This window comes from Stenella coeruleoalba, assembly GCF_951394435.1.
Source record: "Stenella coeruleoalba genome assembly, chromosome: 2".
In the NCBI taxonomy this organism is placed as follows: Eukaryota; Metazoa; Chordata; class Mammalia; order Artiodactyla; family Delphinidae; genus Stenella; species Stenella coeruleoalba.
In genome coordinates this window covers 133,617,638-133,640,262 of record NC_137147.1, presented here as the reverse complement: position 1 = coordinate 133,640,262, position 22,625 = coordinate 133,617,638, and the positions used below count along the sequence as shown (strand labels likewise).

Sequence of the window (22,625 nt, the reverse complement as noted above, 5' to 3'; positions counted from 1 at the left end):
AATCACAAAACTATCATTAACATCTTAGATTTCTAGACTGCTTAATAGTTTTTTTTCATTCATTCACTCACCTGCTCATCCGATAGGTATACACAGAGTACTTACTATATGGTAAGCCCTGTACTAGGAGTGGGGTATATAGCTATGAAAAGCATTACATGCCCACAAGGAACTCACAGTCTAGTTAGCAGAAAATTCAAGTAGGTAATCAAAAGTGTTAAATACTATGACAGAGGTATGTACAGGGGACTAGAGCTCCCCAAAGCAAAATACATGCGAGTCTGGCAGAGATGGATGAAGCACTTAAGCTAAGTCTGGTGGGGGAAGGAAAATAAGAGTTGGCCAAGCAGAGTATGGTAGGGAGAGGGGCATCTTAGGCCAAGGCTCAGAGATTGAGAAAATGTGGGCCATTTGAGGACCTGCAAATGTCACAGTGTTACTAAGGAGTAGAATGCTTATGGAGGGCCATTAGGAGCTAAGGCTGTGGAGGAAATTAGGGATCAGATCATAATCACACTGGATTTTCCTGGTGGCTGTAAGGAAGGTGGAGAAACTAGACGCAGGGTCACCAGTTAGGAGATGAGGCAAGAAATAAGAGAGGATGAACAGGGCAAGTGCCAGTGCAAAGAGAGAGGGGAGGACAGAACCAAATAACATTTGGAATCCACAGAATTTGGTAACTAACTGAACATGAGGATCAAGAGAAAGAATTTATTATGACTCCTAAGCTTCTAACTTGGGTGAAAGGTGTCGTTAGTCACTAATTAAGGGTACACCTTGGGAGGAAGAAATCTGCAGATAACATAAGGAGCTCAGCTTTGAAAATCTTAAATTTAGGATATTCTGTGGGATATCCACCTGGAAATGACCAGTAGACAATTAAATTAAAGTGTATGGAACTTACATAATGGGTCTAAATTAAAGATTTGGGATCTCACTAATGTGTAAGAAGATACCCATAAGACTGTCTAAAGAGAATACAGACTCAGAAAAGAACCAAAGATAGAACTTTGACTAACCCCATCTTAAAAACTGAGAAGAAAAGGAATCTGGGGGTGGGGGTGAGGGAAGGTGTATAAAGGAATGGAGGAATACATGGCAAGAAAACCCAAAGGGTGACAAAGAAACTAAAAGAAGAGGCCATTCCAACAGTTAGGGCACATTTGAATAAGATCAGATTTGAGACACTCCACTGAATTTGGCACTTGGCAAAAGGTATTTCAGCAAGATGGTAAAGTTGGAAAAAAGACAATGGTGGAGTAGGGAGGGCCTAGAGGGACTAGGCCACAAAGGGAATGAAAGCAGACTACAGTTGACCCTTGAACAACAGTTTGAACTGTGCAGGTCCACTTATACATGGATTTTTTTTCCCCACTAAATACATTCTATAGTTCCACATGATCCATGGTTGGTTGAATCTGCAGAGACAGAACCATGGATACTGACGGTCAAATGTAAAGTTATACCCAGACTGTCGATGGCGCAGGCAGTTGGCGCCCTAACCTCCTCATTTTTCAAGGGTCAACTGTATTTTGCTCTGAAAAGAATTATGAGTACAAAGAGAAGGGAAATGACAGGGCAATACCTAGTGGCAAATGCAAGGTGTGTATGTAGGGGGGGCAGGGGGAGTGTTTTTACTATGGGGGAGGCCTGGGAATGTTAGAAAGCAAAGAGAAAAGAGACAGTATAAAGGTTGCAAGTGAGGACACAAAAGAAAAGGAGTAGGGCCTCAAAGGAGATAGAAAAGGATAGCACATAAAGCATACGTGCGATAAGGTTAGCCCTGAACACAAAGGATATTTCTTCCATGAAGACTTCAGAGGAGATAAGCAATAAGAATGGATACACCTACAGAAAAGGTTACATGTGGATGCTGTTTAGGAAGTCAAGGAAGCTCTTGCCAGACAGTCTCTTTTTTTAAAAAAAAAAAAAAGCACATAAGAAAGGGAGGTTTCTGTCAAACTTGTGAAAAGAGGGATGTGGAGACAGCTAAGGTTGAGATCTGTTAGCAAACACTAAGAAAAATACATTCCTGTAGCTAAGAACTTCAGCTACTGGCTACACTGTGCCTCTGGAGATAAATCATAATATAAATCTACAAAGAGAGATAGTTACATGGTGGGGTGGGGGGATCAATAAAGACCTTAGATGTAAGAAAGCACAAATAATACAAAACTGAGAAAGGAAATCTCAAACCAGAAAACAGAAATATTATTCTGAATTTGACGCATTTAAATATAATATTGCATGTCTGACAGAGATAAGAAAAATGTTTCACAAACCCTGAATCATTAGCTGAAAGCTAATTATGACACAAAGTCTCTGCTGAAACAGTAGAACTATAAGATCTAAGATTGCAAAGTCTCACCCCTGATAAGACTCTACTCAAAAGTAGCCCTATGCAAGAGAACACTGGCAATGAGACCTAGGTCAAGCTCCACAGATCACCAGACTGGATTTGGAAGAATCAGGATACTCACCTGAAAGTGACTTCTGGCACAAGGCACTTCACTCCATTGTGGAAAGGCCGAGTGAGAGAAATGGTCTGGCTGACCTGATCCACTGCTGATACTCTTCCCTGATAGACACCCAAGCTATCTCCACAGTTGATGGACACAATACTGCCCAGCCAATCCGCAGCCATGTTTCAGATGTGAGACCACCGTGGAGAGAAGGAACAATGTAGTGTACCTTGAGAAAAAGATAAATCTTTAATAAAATTCACCAAACATTATACCAGGTCTGTACCAGGTGTTCTTAATAATATATATTCTATCATATCCTTAATTGAGGTAATCAAGCATAAAAAATAAAGCTTTTTTTTTTTAGTAGGAGTAAGCATACTAATGAATAAGCAATACCATTATATATATAGATCTTACAACTGCTTTAAACCACATGCACTGGATATTTACCTGGACATCATATCACAAAAACTATCACTTGTTTTATAACATTATATATTTATTTATTTATTTATTTTTTGCGGTACGTGGCCCTCTCACCGTTGTGGCCTCTCCCGTTGCGGAGCACAGGCTCCAGATGCACAGGCTCAGTGGCCAATGGGCCGCTGGCTAATGGGCTGGCTAATGGGCTCTACAGCGCAGGCTCAGTAGTTGTGGCGCATGGGCTCAGTAGCTCTGCGGCATGTGGGATCTTCCCAGACCGGGGCACGAACCCGTGTCCCCTGCATCGGCAGGCGGACTCTCAACCACTGTGCCACCAGGGAAGCCCATATAACATTATATTTTAATATATCTGCCAGCAGAATGTTTTCAAAGAGAATAAATAATATATGAAAAAATAATGTTGGTAATGTCACAGTAGCTCATATCAGACTAACCCTCTTGCTGATGACAATGAAAAATTGTGGACAAAATTTTTTTTTTAAAAAGCTGACTGAAGGCATTAGAGAACACTACACCTAACTACAGAATAACATTCTTTTCAAGTTCACCAACACATGCTGGGCCTTAAACTAGTATCAATTCATTTCAAAGGACTGAAATCAGACAGAGTATGCTCTTTGTCCATAACAGAATTAAATTGGAAGTTGATAATAAGATATTTCAAATATCCCAAAATATCTGGAAATTAAGCAAGACATTTCTAAATAACCTATGGGTCAAAGAAGAAATCAAAAGGGCAGTTAGAAAACAGTTCAAATTCGGGACTTCCCTGGCAGTCCAGTGGTTAAGACTCTGCGCTTCCACTGCAGGGGGCGTGGGTTCGATCCCTTGTCGGGGAACTAAGATCCTGTACACCATGCCACGTGGCCAAAAAACAGAAAACAGTTCAAACTCAATGAAAATGAAAATTTAACGTATCAACATTTATGGGATGCACTTAAAATAGTGTTTGAAGGGAAATTTATATATTTATCTATTTCTAATATAAATGCTTATATTAGAAAAGATGAAAGGTTTAAAACCAATGATTGGGCTTCCCTGGTGGCGCAGTGGTTAAGAATCCGCCTGCCAATGAAGGGGACACGGGTTTGTGCCCCGGTCTGGGAAGATCCCACATGCTGCAGAGCTACTGAGCCCATGTGCCACAACTACTGAGCCTGCACTCTAGAGCCCATTAGCCACAACTACTGAAGCCCACGCGCCTAGAACCCATACTCCCCAACAAGAGAAGCCACCGCAGTGAGAAGCCTGTGCACCACAATGAAGAGTAGCCCCCGCTCACTGCAACTGAGAAAGCCTGCGTGCAGCAACAAAGACCCAATGTGGCCAAAAAAAGAGAAAAGAAACAAAAGGGTTGCAACAGAAATGTCATAAAAAATTAAGGCAAGGGCTTCCCTGATGGCGCAGTGGTTGAGAGTCCGCCTGCCGATGCAGGGGACACGGGTTTGTGCCCCGGTCTGGGAAGATCCCACATGCCGCGGAGCGGCTGGGCCCATGAGCCATGGCCGCTGAGCCTGCGCGTCCGGAGCCTGTGCTCTGCAACGGGAGAGGCCACAGCAAGAGGCCCGTGTACCGCAAAAAAAAAAAAAAAAAAAAAAAAAAAGCAAGAATAGGGACTTCCCTGGTGGTGCAGTGGTTAAGAATCCACCTGCCAATGCAGGGGACACGGGTTCAATCCCTGGGCTGGGAAGATCCCACATGACACGGGGGAAGATCCCACAGCTGGCAGAGCAACTAAGCCCGTGCACCACAACTGCTAGAGCCTGAGCTCTAGAGCCTGTGAGCCACAACTACTGAACCCACACGCCACAACTACTGAAGGCTGTGAGCCCTAGAGCCCAGACGCTGCAACTACTGAGCCCACGTGCCACAACTACTGAAGCCCGCATGCTACAACTACTGAGCTCACGCACCTAGAGCCCATGCTCCACAACAAGAGAAGCCACCACAACGAGAAGCTCACAGACTGCAATGAAGAGTAGCCCCCACTCGCCACAACTAGAGAAAGCCCTCACACAGCAAAGACCCAATGCAGCCAAAAAATTAAAAAAAAAAAAATCCAAGAATTTTTTAAGTCAACAGAAGAGAATTAAGACAATCTTCTTTGATGACTCAAGCAGCAGAACATAAATATTTTTTAAAATAAAATAACATACTTAGTTTAATAACTATATCAGGTTTCATATCCTCCAGTGAAAGAATACAATTATACCTTGCTTTTGTTGTTAAAACAAACGAACGGTGATGGAATAAATGGATATCCATCAGTAGAAAATGAACACTGACCTAAATCTCATAATTTATATATACATTTACTCAAAATGGGTCATGGACTTAAATGTAAAATGTCAAACTATAAAACTTTTAGGAAAAGCATAAGAGAAGCCTTCAGGATCTAGGGTAAGGCAAAAAGTTCTTAGACTTGATCCATTAAAAGAGAAACTGATCAGATGGACTTCTTGAAAATTAAAAACTTTTGCTCTGCAAGAGGATCCTTGTTAGGAGGATAAAAAAGACAAGTTACAGACTGGCAGAAAATATTTGCAAACTGCATTATCTGACAAGGACAAATGACTAGTATCTAGAATATATAAAGAACTCTCAAGACTTCCCTGGTGGTCCAGTGGCTAAGACTCTGTGTTCCCAATGCAGGGGTCCCGGGTTCGATCCCTAGTCAGGGAACTAGATCCCGCATGCCACAACTAAGAGTTCGCATGCTGCAACTAAAGATCCCTCATGCTGCAACTAAAGATCCCACATGCCACAACTAAAAATCCTGCATGCCGCAACTAAAGATCCCGCATGCTGCAACAAAGACCCCGTGTGCCACAACTAAGACCCGGCACAGCCAAATAAATAAATAAATAAACATTTTTAAAAAAAGAACTCTCAAAACTCAATGGTAAAAAAAAACCCAAACAATCCAATCCATAATGGGTAAAAGACACAAAATGACGTTTCAACAAAGAAGATATACGGATGGTAAATAAATACATGAAAAGATATTCAACATCATTAACCATTAGGGAAATATAAACTAAAACCACAATGAGATATCACTACATATCCACCAGAATGGCTAAAATGAAAAACAGTACCACCAAGTGCGAGCAAGGATGTGGAAAAACTGGTTTACTCATACACTCACACATTGCTGACAGGACTACTAAATGGTGCAGCCATTCTGGAAAACAATTTGGCAATTTATAAAAAAATCTAAACATGCAACTCCTACGTGACCCAGCAACTGCACGACTGGTCATTTATCTCAGAGAAAGGAAGACTTAGGTTCACATGAAAACCTGTACATGAATGTTCATATCAGGTTTACTCCTAAAGCCTCAAACTGGAACAGCCTAGATGACCTTCCATGTGTGAATCGTGAAACAAACTGTGGTATATTCATGCCAGGGAGAAAAAGTGAAAAAAAGCCAACCCCAAAAGATTACATCCTGTATGATTCCATTTGTGTAATATTCTTGAAAGAACAAACTATAGAAATGGAGAAGAGATTAGTGGTTCCCAGGGGTGAGGGAAGTGCTGGGAGGCAGGAAGAAAACAGGGATGACTATAAATGAGCAACATGAGGGATCCTTGTAGTAATGGAAACATTCTATATTTGACCATATCAATGTCAATATCCTGGTAGTGATATTGTACTATAGTTTTGCAAGACGTCACCAATGGGGAAAAACAGGTAGGGTATATGGAATTTCTATTATTTCTTACAAGTGCATATGAATCTACAGTTACCTCAAATAAAAAGGTCAATTTTTTAAAATATCAGCGTCTTCTACCACATTAACAAAGTAAATGGGAAATCATGGATGGTCATGTCAATACATGTAGAAAGATAATCTGACAAAATTCAACATCCATCCATGATATAAAAAAGGGGCAGTGGCATCTACAAAACAATTAAAGCTAACATCATACTAATGGTGAAACAATGAATTCTTTCCCCCGCAAGACTGGGACAAGGCAAGAATGTCCAGTCTCGCCACTTCTGCTTCTTATTCAACACTATATTTAGGTCCTAGCCAGTGAAATAAAAAAAGAAAAAGAAATAAAAAGCATAAATATTGGAAAGGAAGATGTAAAGTTATCTTTATTTGTAAGCTGTATTATTGACTGTGCATGTAGAAAACCCTAAGGAATGTACCCCCCCCAAAATCCTACTAGTATGACTTTAGCAAGATCACAGGATACATGCTCAATATAAAATAAACAACGGTATTTTATATAATAGCAACAAACAACTGAAAATGAAATTTTAAAATACTATTTATAATAGTATTAAAAACCAAAATACTTAGGAATAAATCTAATGAAAAATGGGCAGGACCTCTATGATAAAAACTGAAAGACTGCTGAGAAAAATTAAAAGAAGATCTAAATAAATGGAGAGATGTACCACATTCACAGACTGAAGAGCTTAAAGTTGTCAATTCTCCCCAAGTTGATCTGTGGATCAAATACAAATATTAATAAAAATCCCAGCTGGCCTTTTTGGAGAAACTGAAAAACTGGTCCTAAAATCTATATGGAAATGCAAAATACTTAGAGTAGCCAAAATAATCATATAAAAGAAAAACAGAGGTAGTTGTTTTACACTATCTTCTTTCAAGTTTTACTATAAAGCTATAGAAAATCAGTGTGGTATTGGTGCGAGGATAGACAACTAGATCAACAGAACAGAGTCCAGAAATAGACCTACACACACATGGTCAACTGACTTCTGATCAAGGTACCAAGATAAATCAATGGAAAAATCAAAAAGTATTTTTCAGTAAATGGTGCTAGAACAACTGGATATATATGAGAAAAAAATAACGGTCTAGTCTTATCCCACATAGATACAAAAAAATTAATTTGAAATAAACTATCTAAACATAAAACTAAAGCTACTGGGAAAACAAAAAAATAGAATATTTTAGTGACCTTAGGGCAGAGAAAGATTTCTTTAGCCAAAACACAAATAAGTACTAATCATAAAAGAAAAAATCTGATGAATCAGATTTCATCACAATTTTAAAGTCTTGCTCATCAAAAGTCATCATTAAAGAATACAAGTTGGAAGAGGTATGAAAAAGATGCAGCTGGGAGGCAACTAGAGCAGCCCATTTAAGAGATGGTGGTAAGCTGGCATAAGCAGAAGCAATGAAGATGGAAAGAAGATGACAGATTCAAAACCTATATAGGTGATGGTTTAAATTTGGTGATGATTTAATATAGTAGGTAACAGAAAGGGGGGGGAATCACCATTAAGAAAACAAAAGGTGAATGGAACACACATAATCCCACAGCCTTTATACACATACCATCATATTGTGTAACAGCAGCAGCAGCTAGCATTTATTGCACACTTACTATGTCTCAGGAACGAGCTAAAACTTTAGGGGCATTCTCTCCTTCAATCATCATGACAACCCTATGAGGCAGCTACCTTACTATCCCATTTTACAGATGGGGAATTTACAACAGAGAGATTATAATGGATATTTTACATACTTGTAACCAGGGCATAAAGGCAGCTTCTTAGTACAATGGCATATTTTGCATGCTGTACATATTAAACTGCATTCACATATCACAGTTTTTTTCTCAATGGGCATTTAGATAATTCCATTTTTCACAATTATGGTTAGTGCAGCAATGATTAATTTCATTCAGTGCTTGTCTTAAATAATTTTCTCAGGATAGAGCCTCAGTCAGTCAAAAGGTAAAGCCACCTAGCTTTCATTACAATACTCCAGAGCAGAAAACTCTTTTTTTCAAACCAAATTATTTTCCACTTTTTTCCAAACCAAATCATTCTCTGGATGCGTTAAGACAGTCATAAATTTAAAACAAAGGTACTGTAATAAAATATTTAGGAAGGTATTCCATATAATCTAGCCCCATCTCAAAATCATTCCAATGAAGGCTACCTCCCTGGCAGCCAAGCATTTCAAGAAAACTCTCAAATTTATGATGGCAAAAAGATGTTTCTGCCCTCTTCTGTTACAATCACCCCAAAACAAGAAAAGAAAAAAAAGAAAAGGTAAGTCACAGTCAAGGAGAACATATTCACAACAGATATATCTGATAAAGAACTTGTATCCAGAATATATAAGGAATGCTTACAAATCAGGAATAAAAAGGAAACACCACATATTTTTAAAAGTAGGCAAAAGAAGTTATATGAATAGCCAATAAACATATGAAAAGCTGTTCAATTATCATTAATTATCAGAGAAATGTAAATTAAAATACAATGAGGGACTTCCCTGGTCCAGTGGTTAAGATTCCGTGTTCCCAATGCAGGGGACCTGGGTTCGATCCCTGGTCAGGAAACTAGATCTCCCGCACACCGCAACTAAAGATCCCGTAAGCCACAACTAAAGATCCCGCACGTGGCAATGAAGATCCCGCGTGCCACAACTAAGACCTGGTGCAGCCAAATAAATAAATATTAAACACACACACACACACACACACACACACACGAGACAACCCAAACATCCATGATGGACGAATGGATAAACAAAACACGCTATACACGTAAAATGGAATATCATTCAGTCTCAAAAAGGAAGTTAGTTCTGATATATGTTACAACACAGATAAACCTTGAAGACATTATACTAAGTGAAATAAGACACAAAAGGACAAATCTTGTATGATTCCACTTTTATGAAGAATTTAGAATAGTCAAACTCACAGAGACAGAAAGTAGAACAGTGTTTGCCAGGGGTTGGGGGAGCAGGAAACGGGGTGTTACTATTTAATGGGAACAGAGTTTCAGTTAGGTATGATGAAAAAGTTCTAGAGACAGATGATGGTGATGGTTGCATAACAATGTGAGTGCACCTAATGTCACTGAACTGTACACTTAAAAATGGTTAAAATGATAAATTTTATGAATACTTCACCACAATAAAAAAAAATTAAATTGGGAAAAAACCAACAGAGGATACTACACCCACTAGTATGGATCAAAATTGAAAGCACCAAATGTGTATGACAATGTGAAGCAACTGGAACTCTCTTACACTGCTGACCGTGTAAAATGATACAAGCACTTTGGAAAAGTTTGGCAGTTTTTTACAATATTAAACACACACCTGTGATCCAAAACTTCATTCCTAGGATTTACACAGGAGAAATAAAAACATATATTCACAAAAAGACTTGTACACACATGTACAAAGTACATTATCACAATATCCGAAAACTGGAAACAAGGAGAAGAGAGGAAACAATGATGGTGTAATTATACAACAGAACACTACTGGACAATAAAAAGGAACAAATTACTTATGCTACAACACAGATGATTTTCAAAAACTGAAAGAAGTCATACAGATACATTTATATGAGTCTATTTATAAGAATTTCTACAAGATGCACTACTTTATAGTGAGAAAAATCAAACGTGTTTGCCTATAGGGTGGAAAACTGACTAGAAAGAGGCACAGAGGCCTCTTTCTGTGCCTCCTGAAATGAAAATGTTCTATGTTTTTACTGATGCAGTAGTTACAAGGATGTACACATCTATCAAAACTCACTGAATTGGGCATTTAACGTCTGTGCATTTTTATTGTATGTAAACCATATCTCAATAAAAAAGGAGGAAAAGTATATGTAGCCAACATAAGCACTATATAATGCCACAGAATATTTAGCCATTCCTCCAATAAGATTAACTTCCTAGCAAGGTTTTCCATAAACGTAAAGATGAAAACTCACACATTGGACAGTTCCTACAAAGATGTCTGTCAGGCATCTCATAAATGCCCAAAATAGAATTTTTGATTTCTTTAGCCCCACACTCAACATCCCCCAATTTGTTCCTTCCCAAGCTTTTCCCATCTTAATAAATGGCACCAATATCCACTACACTGCTTAGACAAAAAAAGAAATAAAAAAGAGTCAGAAGTCATCCTTGATTCCTTTCTTGTCCTTCATCCCATACTTTCAATTCATCAACAAATCCTATTGTCACCACCTCAAAGATAGGTCTATTTCTCTCCAGCTCCACTACCACCTTCCTAGTCCAAGTCACCATCATCTCGTAATTACAGGAAACCTCTAACTAGTATCTCTGCTTCCACTTCTGCCCCTCCAATTCTTTCTCTACAAAGCAGCCAGAGCAAATTTTAAAATGTAAATCACTTGTCATGATTCTGCTTAATAACTTCCTTTCCATGGACTGTAGGCCCTACATGATCTGATTTCTGCTAACCTCTACAGACAACTTCATCTCTCACCACTCCCTTCCCCCTGTTCTCCAGACACACTAACCTACTTACTCTTCCTCAAACATATCAAGTTTGTTCCCTCCAAAACTTTGCACCAGGTATTCTCAGAACACTCTTGCCCCAGCTCTGTGAACAGCTAGTTCTATCTTTTCTTTCTGGTATCTGCTAAAATGTCACCACCCCAAAGAGGCCTTCCCTGGCTATCCAATTTAATGCAGCTACTCCCCATCACTCTCCAACACTTTCTGTTATGATTCCAAAATGACTCACCATATGAATTATCTTATTTGTTTATGTTGCATGTGTTACCCCACTAGAATGTAAGCTCCACCAGGGCAAGGGACCTTGTCTGTTTTGTTCTGCCTAGAATGGAAGAGGAACTCAATAAATATTAATCCAATCAATGAATGAATTAGATATAATAAATCTGACAGAGGTTAATCACTCAAAATCTAGAGTATCTAAATACTCTAGATTTAAATGCCTTGGCTCTCCTTGGAAATGGTTCTAAAAATACAATATCCCTAAGCATATCCTATGCAAAATCCTATGTAAGATATGAAATCTAACACTGCCCTACACACAGAAGGAAGTCAGCAAACAGTAGATGAGTATATAAACATAACATACAACACTAAGTATAAAATGAAACACTGGCTTAGTGTTTCCCATGAAAAATAGAAAAGAAATAGAATAGCGTTTTAAACAGTTTTCAAATATTAATTTCAGAAATATACCTACAGAAAACAGAGTCTAAAAAAGGAAAAATAGCTATATATATATATATATATATATATATATATATTTTTAAAGGAGCAAAAAAGGCACTCCTGTGGTTAAAAAAAAAAGTATGTCTCATTAGAAATACAAAAACCTAAAGACAAACTCAGGTAGTTCTGTAGTATTTAACTGAGCAAGTATCATAAAACTGTGTTGACAGAACAGAAAATAAAAGAAACAATGCATTAGCAGGCTCATCCATCAATTTTTTTTTACATTTTATTATAGAAAATTTCAAACATATCCAAACATAGACAGAACAGCATAATGATCCCCACATACCCATCACTGAGTTGCAACAGCTATCAATATATCTCAAAGAATTTAAGAGATCAGGTGAACTTCTAATGCAACACAATTTCAACACTGATGATGGTAAAAGGCACATAAAACACATGTTTTATGCTTATTTTCCCCTTCCTGATTGACCTTTGTCTACTTAATGTCACAAAAGTATGGAGTTCCTTTCCTATCATCTATATTCCATCATAATCCTACTCTGATGCTTATTTTATTTTTGCCTTTTTCTTTTTTTTGGCCGCACCTCACAGCATGCCAGATCTTAGTTCCCCCACCAGGGATCAAAACCGTGCCCGCTGCAGTGGAAGTGCGGACTCTTAACCACTGGACCGCCAGGGAAGTCCCTGATGCTTATTTTAGATAGATGCAGAATGAAGAGCTGTAATAAGAATTTTAGAAATACCAGAAATTAATCAGATGTGAAAAGACTCTTTACTTCTTCATTCAACATATATCTTTAAGACACTGATATTAAACATTCAAGTTTATATTATGTTAATAATAACTAAATAGAATTTTAATAGTTTTAAAGAAAATTCCTTTATTAAATGAAAACAGTAAATCTAAAACAAGTGGAGGGGCTTCCCTGGTGGCGCAGTGGTTGGGAATCTGCCTGCCAACACATGGACACAGGTTTGAGCCCTGGTCTGGGAAGATACCACGTGCCACGGAGCTACTAGGCCCGTGCGCCACAACTACTGAGCTTGCGTGCCTAGAGCCCATACTCCACAACGGGAGAGGCCACTGCAATGAGAAGCTCGCACACCGCAGCAAAGAGTGGCCCCTGCTTGCCACAGCTAGAGAAGGCCCGCATTCTGCAGTGAAGACCCAACACAGCCAAAAATTAATTGAATATATAAACAAATAAATAAAACAAGTGGAATGCCAACATCTGGGTTTCTAATCAGATGAACACACTAAGCGAGGAGGCTTCATCAATTACAGGGCTAACACCTTCATGTCAAAAGAAGAGCTACCACTGAAGATGATCTAGGAGCTACAAACAGACCAATCTTTTTCTTTTTTTGGACACACTGCGTGGCTTGCGGATTTTTAGTGACCGGACCAGTGATCGAACCCTCGCCCTCAGCAGTTAAAGTGCAGAGTCCTAACCACTGGACCACCAGGGAATTCCCAAGCAGACCAATCTTTGTTTTTTATCTTCTACTTTTCTATCATGGTATTACACAGATAGTAAGTCTACATATTTTAAGTTTACAGCTCAATGAATTTTTACATATTAATTTACCCAAATAACCACCACTCAATCAAGACACAATATTTTGAACACTCCAGAAGATTCCACTGTGTTCCCACAAAGGCAGCCATTATTCTGATATCTACCACAAAAGATTCATTTAGCCTGTTTTTGAACTTCATACAAATGGAATCATAAAGGTTCTCTTTTAAAGTGTCTGGATTCTTTTGCTCAATATTACATCTGTGAGATTCATCACCATGTAGTATTCTATTATATAACTATGCCTCAGTATATTTATCCATTCTACTGCTGATAGACAGTTGGATTATTTCCAGTTTGGGGGCTATTATGAATAAAAAATTAAACATTTTTGTATATGTCTTTGTGGTGGACAAATGTACCCATTTATGCTGGGCATACCACACACAGAAGTAGATATGGGATGATTTTGCTCAAATGCTATCAGGATTTCCAGACTACCGAATGCCACACTATGAGACTTTACTGAATCATTTCTCCTGTAAGAAGCCTTTAGATAACATAGGTCAGGTAGACCTAAACGGTCTTCCACCCATTATGCAACTGAGGTAGTTGCCAAAATGATTCGAAGACAACTTGCCAATAACAGACCTACAAACTTCCATCTCATCTGCCACATCACACAGAACTCACAGCACTCAGATCCAAGAAGCAATCCCTTGGTCTGCTAAGGACAATTAAATCAACAGTTACGGATGAGTGGTTAGTTACGGATTTCTGAAAAACTAGGTATTTTTCCACACATCTATGTAGAAAGGTGTTTGTAGAATCAAAAGCTTGGGAATGGCAGAGATCTTAAAAGAAAACATCTACTACAACCCTAGTACTAGGCCCCTATCTTCCACAAAAGGCAACATAGTGAAAAGGGCACGGACTTCTGAAGTCAGACATTACAGGCCAGAATTACAAGCAAATTATCCTAATCTGAGTCTCAATCGTCTCAACTATAAAATGGGAATTACAGTTGACCCTGAACAACATGGGCTTGAATGGCACAAGGCCACTTAAACGCCAATTTTCTTTACTAAATACTACAGTACTACACGATGGGCGGTTGGTTGAATCTGAGATGCAGAACCGCAGATACAGAAGAACCAGGTATATGGAGGGCCAACTATAGATTATACTCGAATTTTCAACTTTGCAGAGGGTTGGTGGCCCAATAGTTCAAGCGTCAACTGTATGCCAATTATACCACCACCTCACAGAACCATTGTGAAGATTAAATGAAATAATCTATACAATTTCTACGATACAACAAATTTTATTTCAAATGTCTCTGTTTTTTTGGGGGGGGGGCGCAGCATGCAGCATCTTAGTTCCCTGACCAGGGATCAAACCTGTGCCCCCTGCAGTGGAAGCGCAGAGTCTTAACCACTGGACCACCAAGGGAAGTCCCTCAGATACCTCCTTTTCACAGAAAGAATACTGGCCAGATAGGGGATTCGAGTTATGGTCCTAGAAAATCATACTGTGAGGGCCCCTCCCATCACACCTGAACAAAACTACAAATTGGAATACACATATCCTTAGGGGTACACAAAGATATGCAAGCAAGGGAATCCATTTCCACCTTACTCTTTCATAAACCTGATCTGCCTAGATAACTGGATTATCAAATAAGGTTTTCAGGCATAAAATTTATTATTTTAAAACAGGGGTCAGAAAACTACGGCCCACGTACCAAATCTGGCCCACTACCAATAAAGTTGTATTGGAACACAACCCCACACAGCTGTTTGCTTATGGTCTGTGGCTGTTTTTGCACTACAATGGGAGAACTTAGCAGTACTGACAGAGACCACATGGCCCACAAAGCCTACCACCAGGTCCTTTGCAGAAAAACTTTGCTGACTCCTGTTTTAGGATAAAATTCTGTGGGATAAATAGAATGGATACAAGTTCAAAAAGGAAAAGGAAAAATATGAAATGGACATTCCCAGAAGGATATAATTACCAAAACTGACTCAAAAAGTAATAGAAAATCCGGATAGACCTATACCAAGTAAAAACACTGATTTAGTAATTCCAAATCTTCCTACAAAGAAAAGCCCAGGCCCAGAGGACTTCACTGGTAAATTCTATAAAACACATAGAAATAAATAATTAACAATTCTACATAAACTCTTTTAGAAAATAGAAGAAGAGGAACATTGCCCAACTCACTTTATGAGGGTAATTTTACTCTAATACTAAGGCCAGCCAAAGATATCATAAGAAAAGGAAACTTCAGACCAATATCCCTCATGAACATAGAGATGTTCACAAAAATTCTTTTTTTTTTTAACATCTTTATTGGGGTATAATTGCTTTACAATGGTGTGTTAGTTTCTGCTTTATAACAAAGTGAATCAGTTATACATATACATATGTTCCCATATCTTTTCCGTCTTGCATCTTCCTCCCTCCCACCCTCCCTATCCCACCCCTCCAGGAGGTCACAAAGCACCGAGTTGATATCCCTGTGCTATGCAACAAAAATTCTTAATACTAGCAAATTGAATTCAGCAACATATAAAAAGTATTATACAACACGACTCAATGGGATTCATTCCAGGAACACAAGATTGGCTTAACATCTGAAAATCAAGTAATGTAAGACACCATTTATACATATCCATATCCTAGAGGGCTTTTTTAATATAAAAAAAGGTTATCTGAGGACTTCCCTGGTGGTCTAGTGGTTAAGACTCCACGCTCCCAATGCAGGGGGCCCGGGTTTGATCCCTGGTCAGGGAACTAGATCCCGCATGCCACAACCAAGAGTCCACATGCCACAACTAAAGATCATGCATGCCGCAATGAAGATCCTGTGTGCCGCAACTAAGACCCAGCACAGCCAAATAAATAAATATTTAAAAAAAATAAATATATCTGTATATTTTAAAAACATCAACTTGCTATTACATTTAGAAACTTTGTATTTATTTTTAAAAAGTCAATATTTACAACCTGTCAGAAATTACATCCTAGGGACTTCACTGGTGGTGCAGTGGTTAAGAATCTGCCTGCCAATGCTGGGTTCGATCCCTGGTCCGGGAAGATCCCACATGCCACAGAGCACTAAGCCTGTACGCCACAACTACTGAGCCTGCACTCTAGAGCCTGCAAGCCACAACTACTGAGTCCATGTGTCATAACTACTGAAGCCCGCGTGCCTAGAGCCCATGCTCCACAATGAGAAGCCACCACAATGAGAAGCCCCCACAATGAGAAGCCCACACACCACAACGAAGAGTAGCCCCCACTCGCCACAACTAGAGAAAGCCCACGCACAGCAACAAAGACCCAACGCAGCCATAAATAAATAAGTTTTAAAAAGAAAAAAAATAATTTACATCCTAAACTATTTAAAATTAAATATTTAAACTACTTAAATTTCTGATGACCCTTCCATTTCATTAGACTGCACTGGGCAAATCTTGAGAATACCCAGATGATACTTTCTCTCTTCACTTCATAAAGGCAACAAATTGATAAGCACACTCTCTAGATAAGCCTTCAAATACACACTGTGTATAAAGAAAGTGACAGAGCCTCAACACTGATCACCAAAATCCCAGCTGTAAGTTGTGCCCACAAATCAAATCCCTACAGACATAGATGCTCAAAGTCATGATGTCATCTAATTTTACCACTATATGGCAAATCCCCCCCCATCTCACCCACCAGGTCATCGGAAAAGACTCAAACACCTTGCCAAAATTCGGACACATTATCACTATGGATACTGCCCTCCTTTGAGATACCGATATGAATGTCCTGTCCTGTTGTTCTGGTGAAGAACTCTGGTAACCCTGCTCCTCTGGTTGATAAGAAGAGAAAAATGATATATTTTCCACCTTGCATTACTTACAGAATCTCAGGAATCTCAAGAATCTTAATTAAACATTTTCTAGTCCAATGTTTTTCAAACTACAGGTCTTTAGAAGTCAGACCCATTACAGGTCAGAGTCAATTTAGTGAGTTGCAATCAACTTTTTTTTTCTTTTAATGAAATAGAAAATGTCAGAGGGCATCGTATATAGAAAGGGTAAACTTTTGTTTCCTGTGTGTGTACACACTCTGTGCATGCAGGGGTCACACAGGGTCAGCATGTAAAATACATTAACTGTGGGTCACAGGTCAAAAAGTTTGCGAGATACTCTGCTAGTCCCACAGCCCTGACCCCTCAAGAAAGCTCCACCAGAAACTTCTTAGCAATTAAAAAGTTATGTTATTGGGTGGGGGGGATGAACTGGGAGATTGGGATTGACATACATACACTAATATGTATAAAATAGATAACTAATAAGAACCTGGTGTATAAAATAAAATTCAAAAAGAAAATTTTTTTGTTATGTTATTTGTAACCATCTCTGTTTTATACAGAGAAACCAAAATATAGGAATTCTGTGTTCAGTACCCTTTATCTGCCATTCATAAAAAAAAGCCTAGAATCCATCTGAGGTTTCCAGTTGAAACAGTGACCTGCTCAGGGACAGTCACTTACGTTTTGATGGGATTGAGACAGATCGCAGACTGAAATCAGTTTAGCCTGTGGCTAGGGAAGAGAACAAAAACCATTCTGGGTCTCGAGTTCCTCACCTGTAACCACAGGAGAGGACTGTTAAGACTCCTAGTTCCAGAATTGGGAGGTTTACTGACAACCACCTGGCCAAGCAGGTGAAGACTATGCCTCCCACACACCAAAACACTTGAGCTTGAACCATTCAACAAGTCAATTACTGATCAAGTCAACTAATATCGCACAAAGACTACCGATAATAAGAAGCTAAGACTTAACACGAACTGCAGTAAACAATCAAGGGGAAGTCCCCAGGATTCAGCAGAAGCTGCACCCTAGCAGGTATCATTATTTCTCAGCCACCCTTCCCTCTCAGAGTCCAGTTCACCTCTGTCCTCCAGCTATCAGTCATGGATGTGGCACTCGCGCTCTTCCTTGCCACCGTACTTCATTGTGCAAAAGAAAACTGAAGCAGGGAGCAATGAGTGGGCGGGCTGCAGGAACCATTAGCAAGGCTAAACTAAAAGGCTAGGCGGCTAATGCCTCACACCTCCCACAATTCCTCTACTATTTAAAATCCCGCTCCGCTCGGCCTCCCACCTCAAACCATACCCCGGAGGCAAGCCTTAGTAATGGGGCCCCTGCGCACCCGAAGCGGCCCCCAGCTCGTGCCCGCCTCTAAAAAGGTCTGCAAGGCCTGGAACCACGAAGCCTAAAAGCAAACCCTCCTGGCAACCCCGGAAGCCCCCTCCCACGAGCGCCCACTAGTCACCCGCCTGCCCCTCGCTCCCACCTCCACGCCGCCGGGCCTGCGCCTCCTGCGCACACCACACCAACACGGCCCTGAAACACCGCAGGACCCAGAGACCACGGGGCTTCTCCACATCCACCCCGACAGCCGCGGCCGCCGCCGGAAGCGCCCGCGACCCCACGCCGCCGCCATGACGTCACTTCCGGCGCGACGCCTCGGAAACCGGAGGGCCGGCCGCTGAGGGGCGGGACGCCTGAGAAATTGTGAGAGTTTGGGAAGAGCGCTACTAGGGTCAACTCTATGGCCTTCCAGAACCGCACCTGCTCTCCATTTTGCATTCCCCGCCTTCTTATATCGGGGGGAGTCTGCGTTCGAGCTGGAGTCCTGTCCGCCGTCCTCGGCTCAGATTCCTGGGGAGCTCCCCTCTCTCGCGTAGTCTTGATGAAAAGCTCCGGCTTTCCCTCCAGTCCCTCTTGGGCTAATAGCCGAACCAGAGCGGAAGACTTCGGCGTGGAGGGCGCCTGGTCACGTGGCCCCCATCCTTGATCAGTTGCAGCTGTGGGGTGCAATTAGTAGGCCCCCGTGATGGATTAAAGGAAACAAAAAATTCCCTTCGTGGTTGGTCTTCAAAGTTTATTAGCTTCAGCTCGTTTTTGGCCTAGTGTCAGCCAGTCTGAGCTTGGCTGCATTCCACCACCCCCACCCCCAGTACTCCGTACACAGGAAAGTGCCACTCTCCTTCCCGTGGCATTTTAGGGTCTTGGTAGTCTTGATTTTGAAAAGAGCAGGCGTTTAGGGCCAAGACAGTGTAATGAGGAATTTTGGAGTTTGAGTTTGCAAGGTTATCTTGAAGCAAGTTGCAAGGTTATCTTGAAGCCTGACACCTGGTTTAGGAACCCCGGCTTGGTCAGGCAGCATAGAGTAAGGCCGTGGTTCCAAATCTGGCTCTGCAAAATCAGTTTAAGAACTTTAAAATTTTTTTCTCTTTTCAGGAACTCTCCCTTCCCTTCCTCCATCAGTAGAGATTCCATTTTAGTAGGTCGGGGGGGGGGGGGGGGGCGTGGCATCTATTATTTTAAAGGTTCCTTCCAGTCAATTCTTAGCACACCCCAGGTTTGGGAACCATTGGTGTATCAGACTCAGAGTTGAATCCTTGCTCTACCTTTTCTTTTTAGTTATTATTTTACAAACGAGCTGTGCAACTCTGGAGATAATAGCTAACAAAGTTGCTGTGAAATTAAATGAGATAATGTGCACCTGAGCATGATTGATAGTCCAAAAAAAAGGTGGTTAATTCTCTTACGCCTCCCTTTGGTTCTATGGTTCTATAGTCCACTCCAAATGATTTTTTAAACTCACAGGAGAGATTGGAGATCTTCAAGATGGCAGAGGAATAAGACGTGGAGATGACCTTCCTCCCCACAAATACATAAGAAATATACCTACATGTGGAACAACTCCTACAGAACACCTACTAAACGCTGGTGGAAGACCTCAGACTTCCCAAAAGATATATATTTTTTTCCTTTTTCTCTTTTTCTGAGTGTGTATGTGTATGCTTCTCTGTGTGATTTTGTCTGTATAGCTTTGCTTTTACCATATGTCCTAGGGTTCTGTCTTTTTTTTTTTAGTACAGTTTTTAGCGCTTGTTATTGTAAGGAACGGCACCAAGAAACGGAGGAGAGCTTAAACAAGCTTTATTTGGGAACGCTCCCAGGCGAGGTTCACCAGTCCGAGAAAAAGGGGCCAGAGAAGTCGCACCCGGGTGTGGGCGCGAACAAAATTTATAGGGGAAGAAGGGAAAGGGGTGTGGTGAATCCGGGAGGGCGCAGGTTATTCCTTATTTGGTGGTCTCTTCGGGTATCGTGGCAATATCCGGTGCCGGTTGCATCAGTCTTGGGACCGTTAGTCCCACCCCTCAAAAGGCGGGAAGGCTGGGCCGGGTGGAAAGTCTCCAGGTCAGTTTCTGGAACTGGGTGGTCCGGAAAGTTTCGGTCTGATGCAACCTGTGTATCTGATTGCGTTCCCCTGCCTCGGACCAGTTGGCCTTACAGTTATCATTGGTGGATTTGTTTGGTTGCCCTCTTCTTTTTTTTTATTACTTTTTAATTTTTAATAATTTTTTATTTTAATAACTATATTTTCTTTTTCTTTCTTTCTTTTTTTCTCCCTTTTCTTATGAGCCATGTGGCTGACAAGGTCTTGGTGCTCTGGCCGGGTGTCAGGCCTGTGCCTCTGAGGTGGGAGAGCCAAGTTCAGGACATTGGTCCACCAGAGACCTCCTGGCTCAAGTAATATCAAAAGGCAAAATCTCTCCCAGAGATCACCATCTCAACGCTAAGACCCAGCTCCACTCAAGGACCAGCAAGCTACAGTGCTGGACACCTTATGCCAGACAAGTAGAAAGACAGGAACACAACCCCACCCATTAGCAGAGAGGTTGCCTAAAATCATAATAAGGTCACAGACACCCCAAAACACACCACCGGACGCAGTCCTGCTGACCAGAAAGACAAGATCCAGCCTCATCCATCAGAATACAGGCACTACTTCCCTCCACCAGGAAGCCTACACAACCCACTGAACCAACCTTAGCCACTGGGTGCAGACACCAAAAACAACAGGAACTACGAACCTGCAGCCTGCAAAAAGGAGACCCCCAAACACAGTAAGTTAAGCAAAATGAGAAGACAGAGAAACACACAGCAGATGAAGGAACAAGGTAAAAATCCACCAGACCAAACAAATGAAGAGTAAATAGGCAGTCTACCTGAAAAAGAATTCAGAATAATGATAGTAAAGATGATCCAAAATCTTGGGAATAGAATGGGGAAAATTCAAGAAACGTTTAACAAGGACCTAGAAGAACCAAAGAGCAAACAAACAATGATGAACAACACAGTAAATGAAATTAAAAGTTCTCTAGAAGGAATCAATAGCAGAATAACTGAGGCAGAAGAACAGATAAGTGACCTGGAAGATAAAATAGTGGAAATAACTACCGCAGAGCAGAATAAAGAAAAAAGAATGAAAAGAATTGAGGACAGTCTCAGAGACATCTGGTACAACATTAAATACACCAACATTCGAATTATAGGAATCCCAGAAGAAAAGGAGAAAAAGAAAGGGACTGAGAAAATATTTGAAAAGATTATAGTTGAAAACTTTGCTAATATGGGAAAGGAAATAGTCAATCAAGTCCAGGAAGTGCAGAGAGTCCCATACAGGATAAATCCAAGGAGAAACATGGCAAGACATATTAATCAAACTATCAAAAATTAAATACAAAGAAAAAATATTAAAAGCAGCAAGGAAAAAACAACAAGTAACACACAAGGGGCTCCCCATTAGGTTAATAGCTGATCTTTCAGCAGGAACTCTACAAGCCAGAAGGGAGTGGCAGGACATATTTAAAGTGATGAAAGGGAAAAACCTACAACCAACATTACTCTGCCCAGCAAGGATCTCATTCAGATTCAACGGAGAAATTAAAACCTTTACAGACAAGCAAAAGCTAAGAGAATTCAGCACCACCAAACCAGCTTTAAAACAAATGCTAAAGGAACTTCTCTAGGCAGGAAGCACAAGGGAAGGAAAAGACCTACAATAACAAACCCAAAACAATTAAGAAAATGGTAATAGGAACATACATATCGATAATTACCTTAAATGTAAATGGATTAAATGCTCCAACCAAAAGACATAGACTGGCTGAATGGATACAAAAATAAGACCCGTATATATGCTGTCTACAAGAGACCCACTTCAGACCTAGGGACACATACAGACTGAAAGTGAGGGGATGGGAAAAGATATTCCATGCAAATGGAAATCAAAAGAAAGCTGGAGTAGCAATTCTCATATCAGACAAAATAGACTTTAAAATAGAGACTAT

At 40.4% G+C, this 22,625-nt stretch overlaps 1 protein-coding gene across 3 annotated transcripts in view; it reads right to left on the bottom strand.

The window, feature by feature from the left end:
- The window catches only part of EDC3 (enhancer of mRNA decapping 3), a 52,211-nt gene extending 32,598 nt beyond the window's left edge, over positions 1 to 19,613 (bottom strand). Inside the window, exons 1-3 of one of the 3 annotated variants that reach the window (XM_079912474.1) lie at positions 18,773 to 19,020; positions 17,965 to 18,059; positions 2,481 to 2,691 (exon numbers count right to left, since the gene is read on the bottom strand). In XM_079912474.1, the coding sequence (XP_079768600.1) occupies positions 2,481 to 2,644 (164 nt within the window). In that variant the 5' untranslated portion in view covers positions 2,645 to 2,691; positions 17,965 to 18,059; positions 18,773 to 19,020. Of the gene's footprint in view, positions 1 to 2,480; positions 2,692 to 17,964; positions 18,060 to 18,772; positions 19,021 to 19,050 lie in introns of those variants that run through there. The other 2 variants (XM_079912475.1, XM_079912473.1) reach the window with 2 other exon arrangements.
- Positions 19,614 to 22,625: the final 3,012 nt, after the last annotated feature.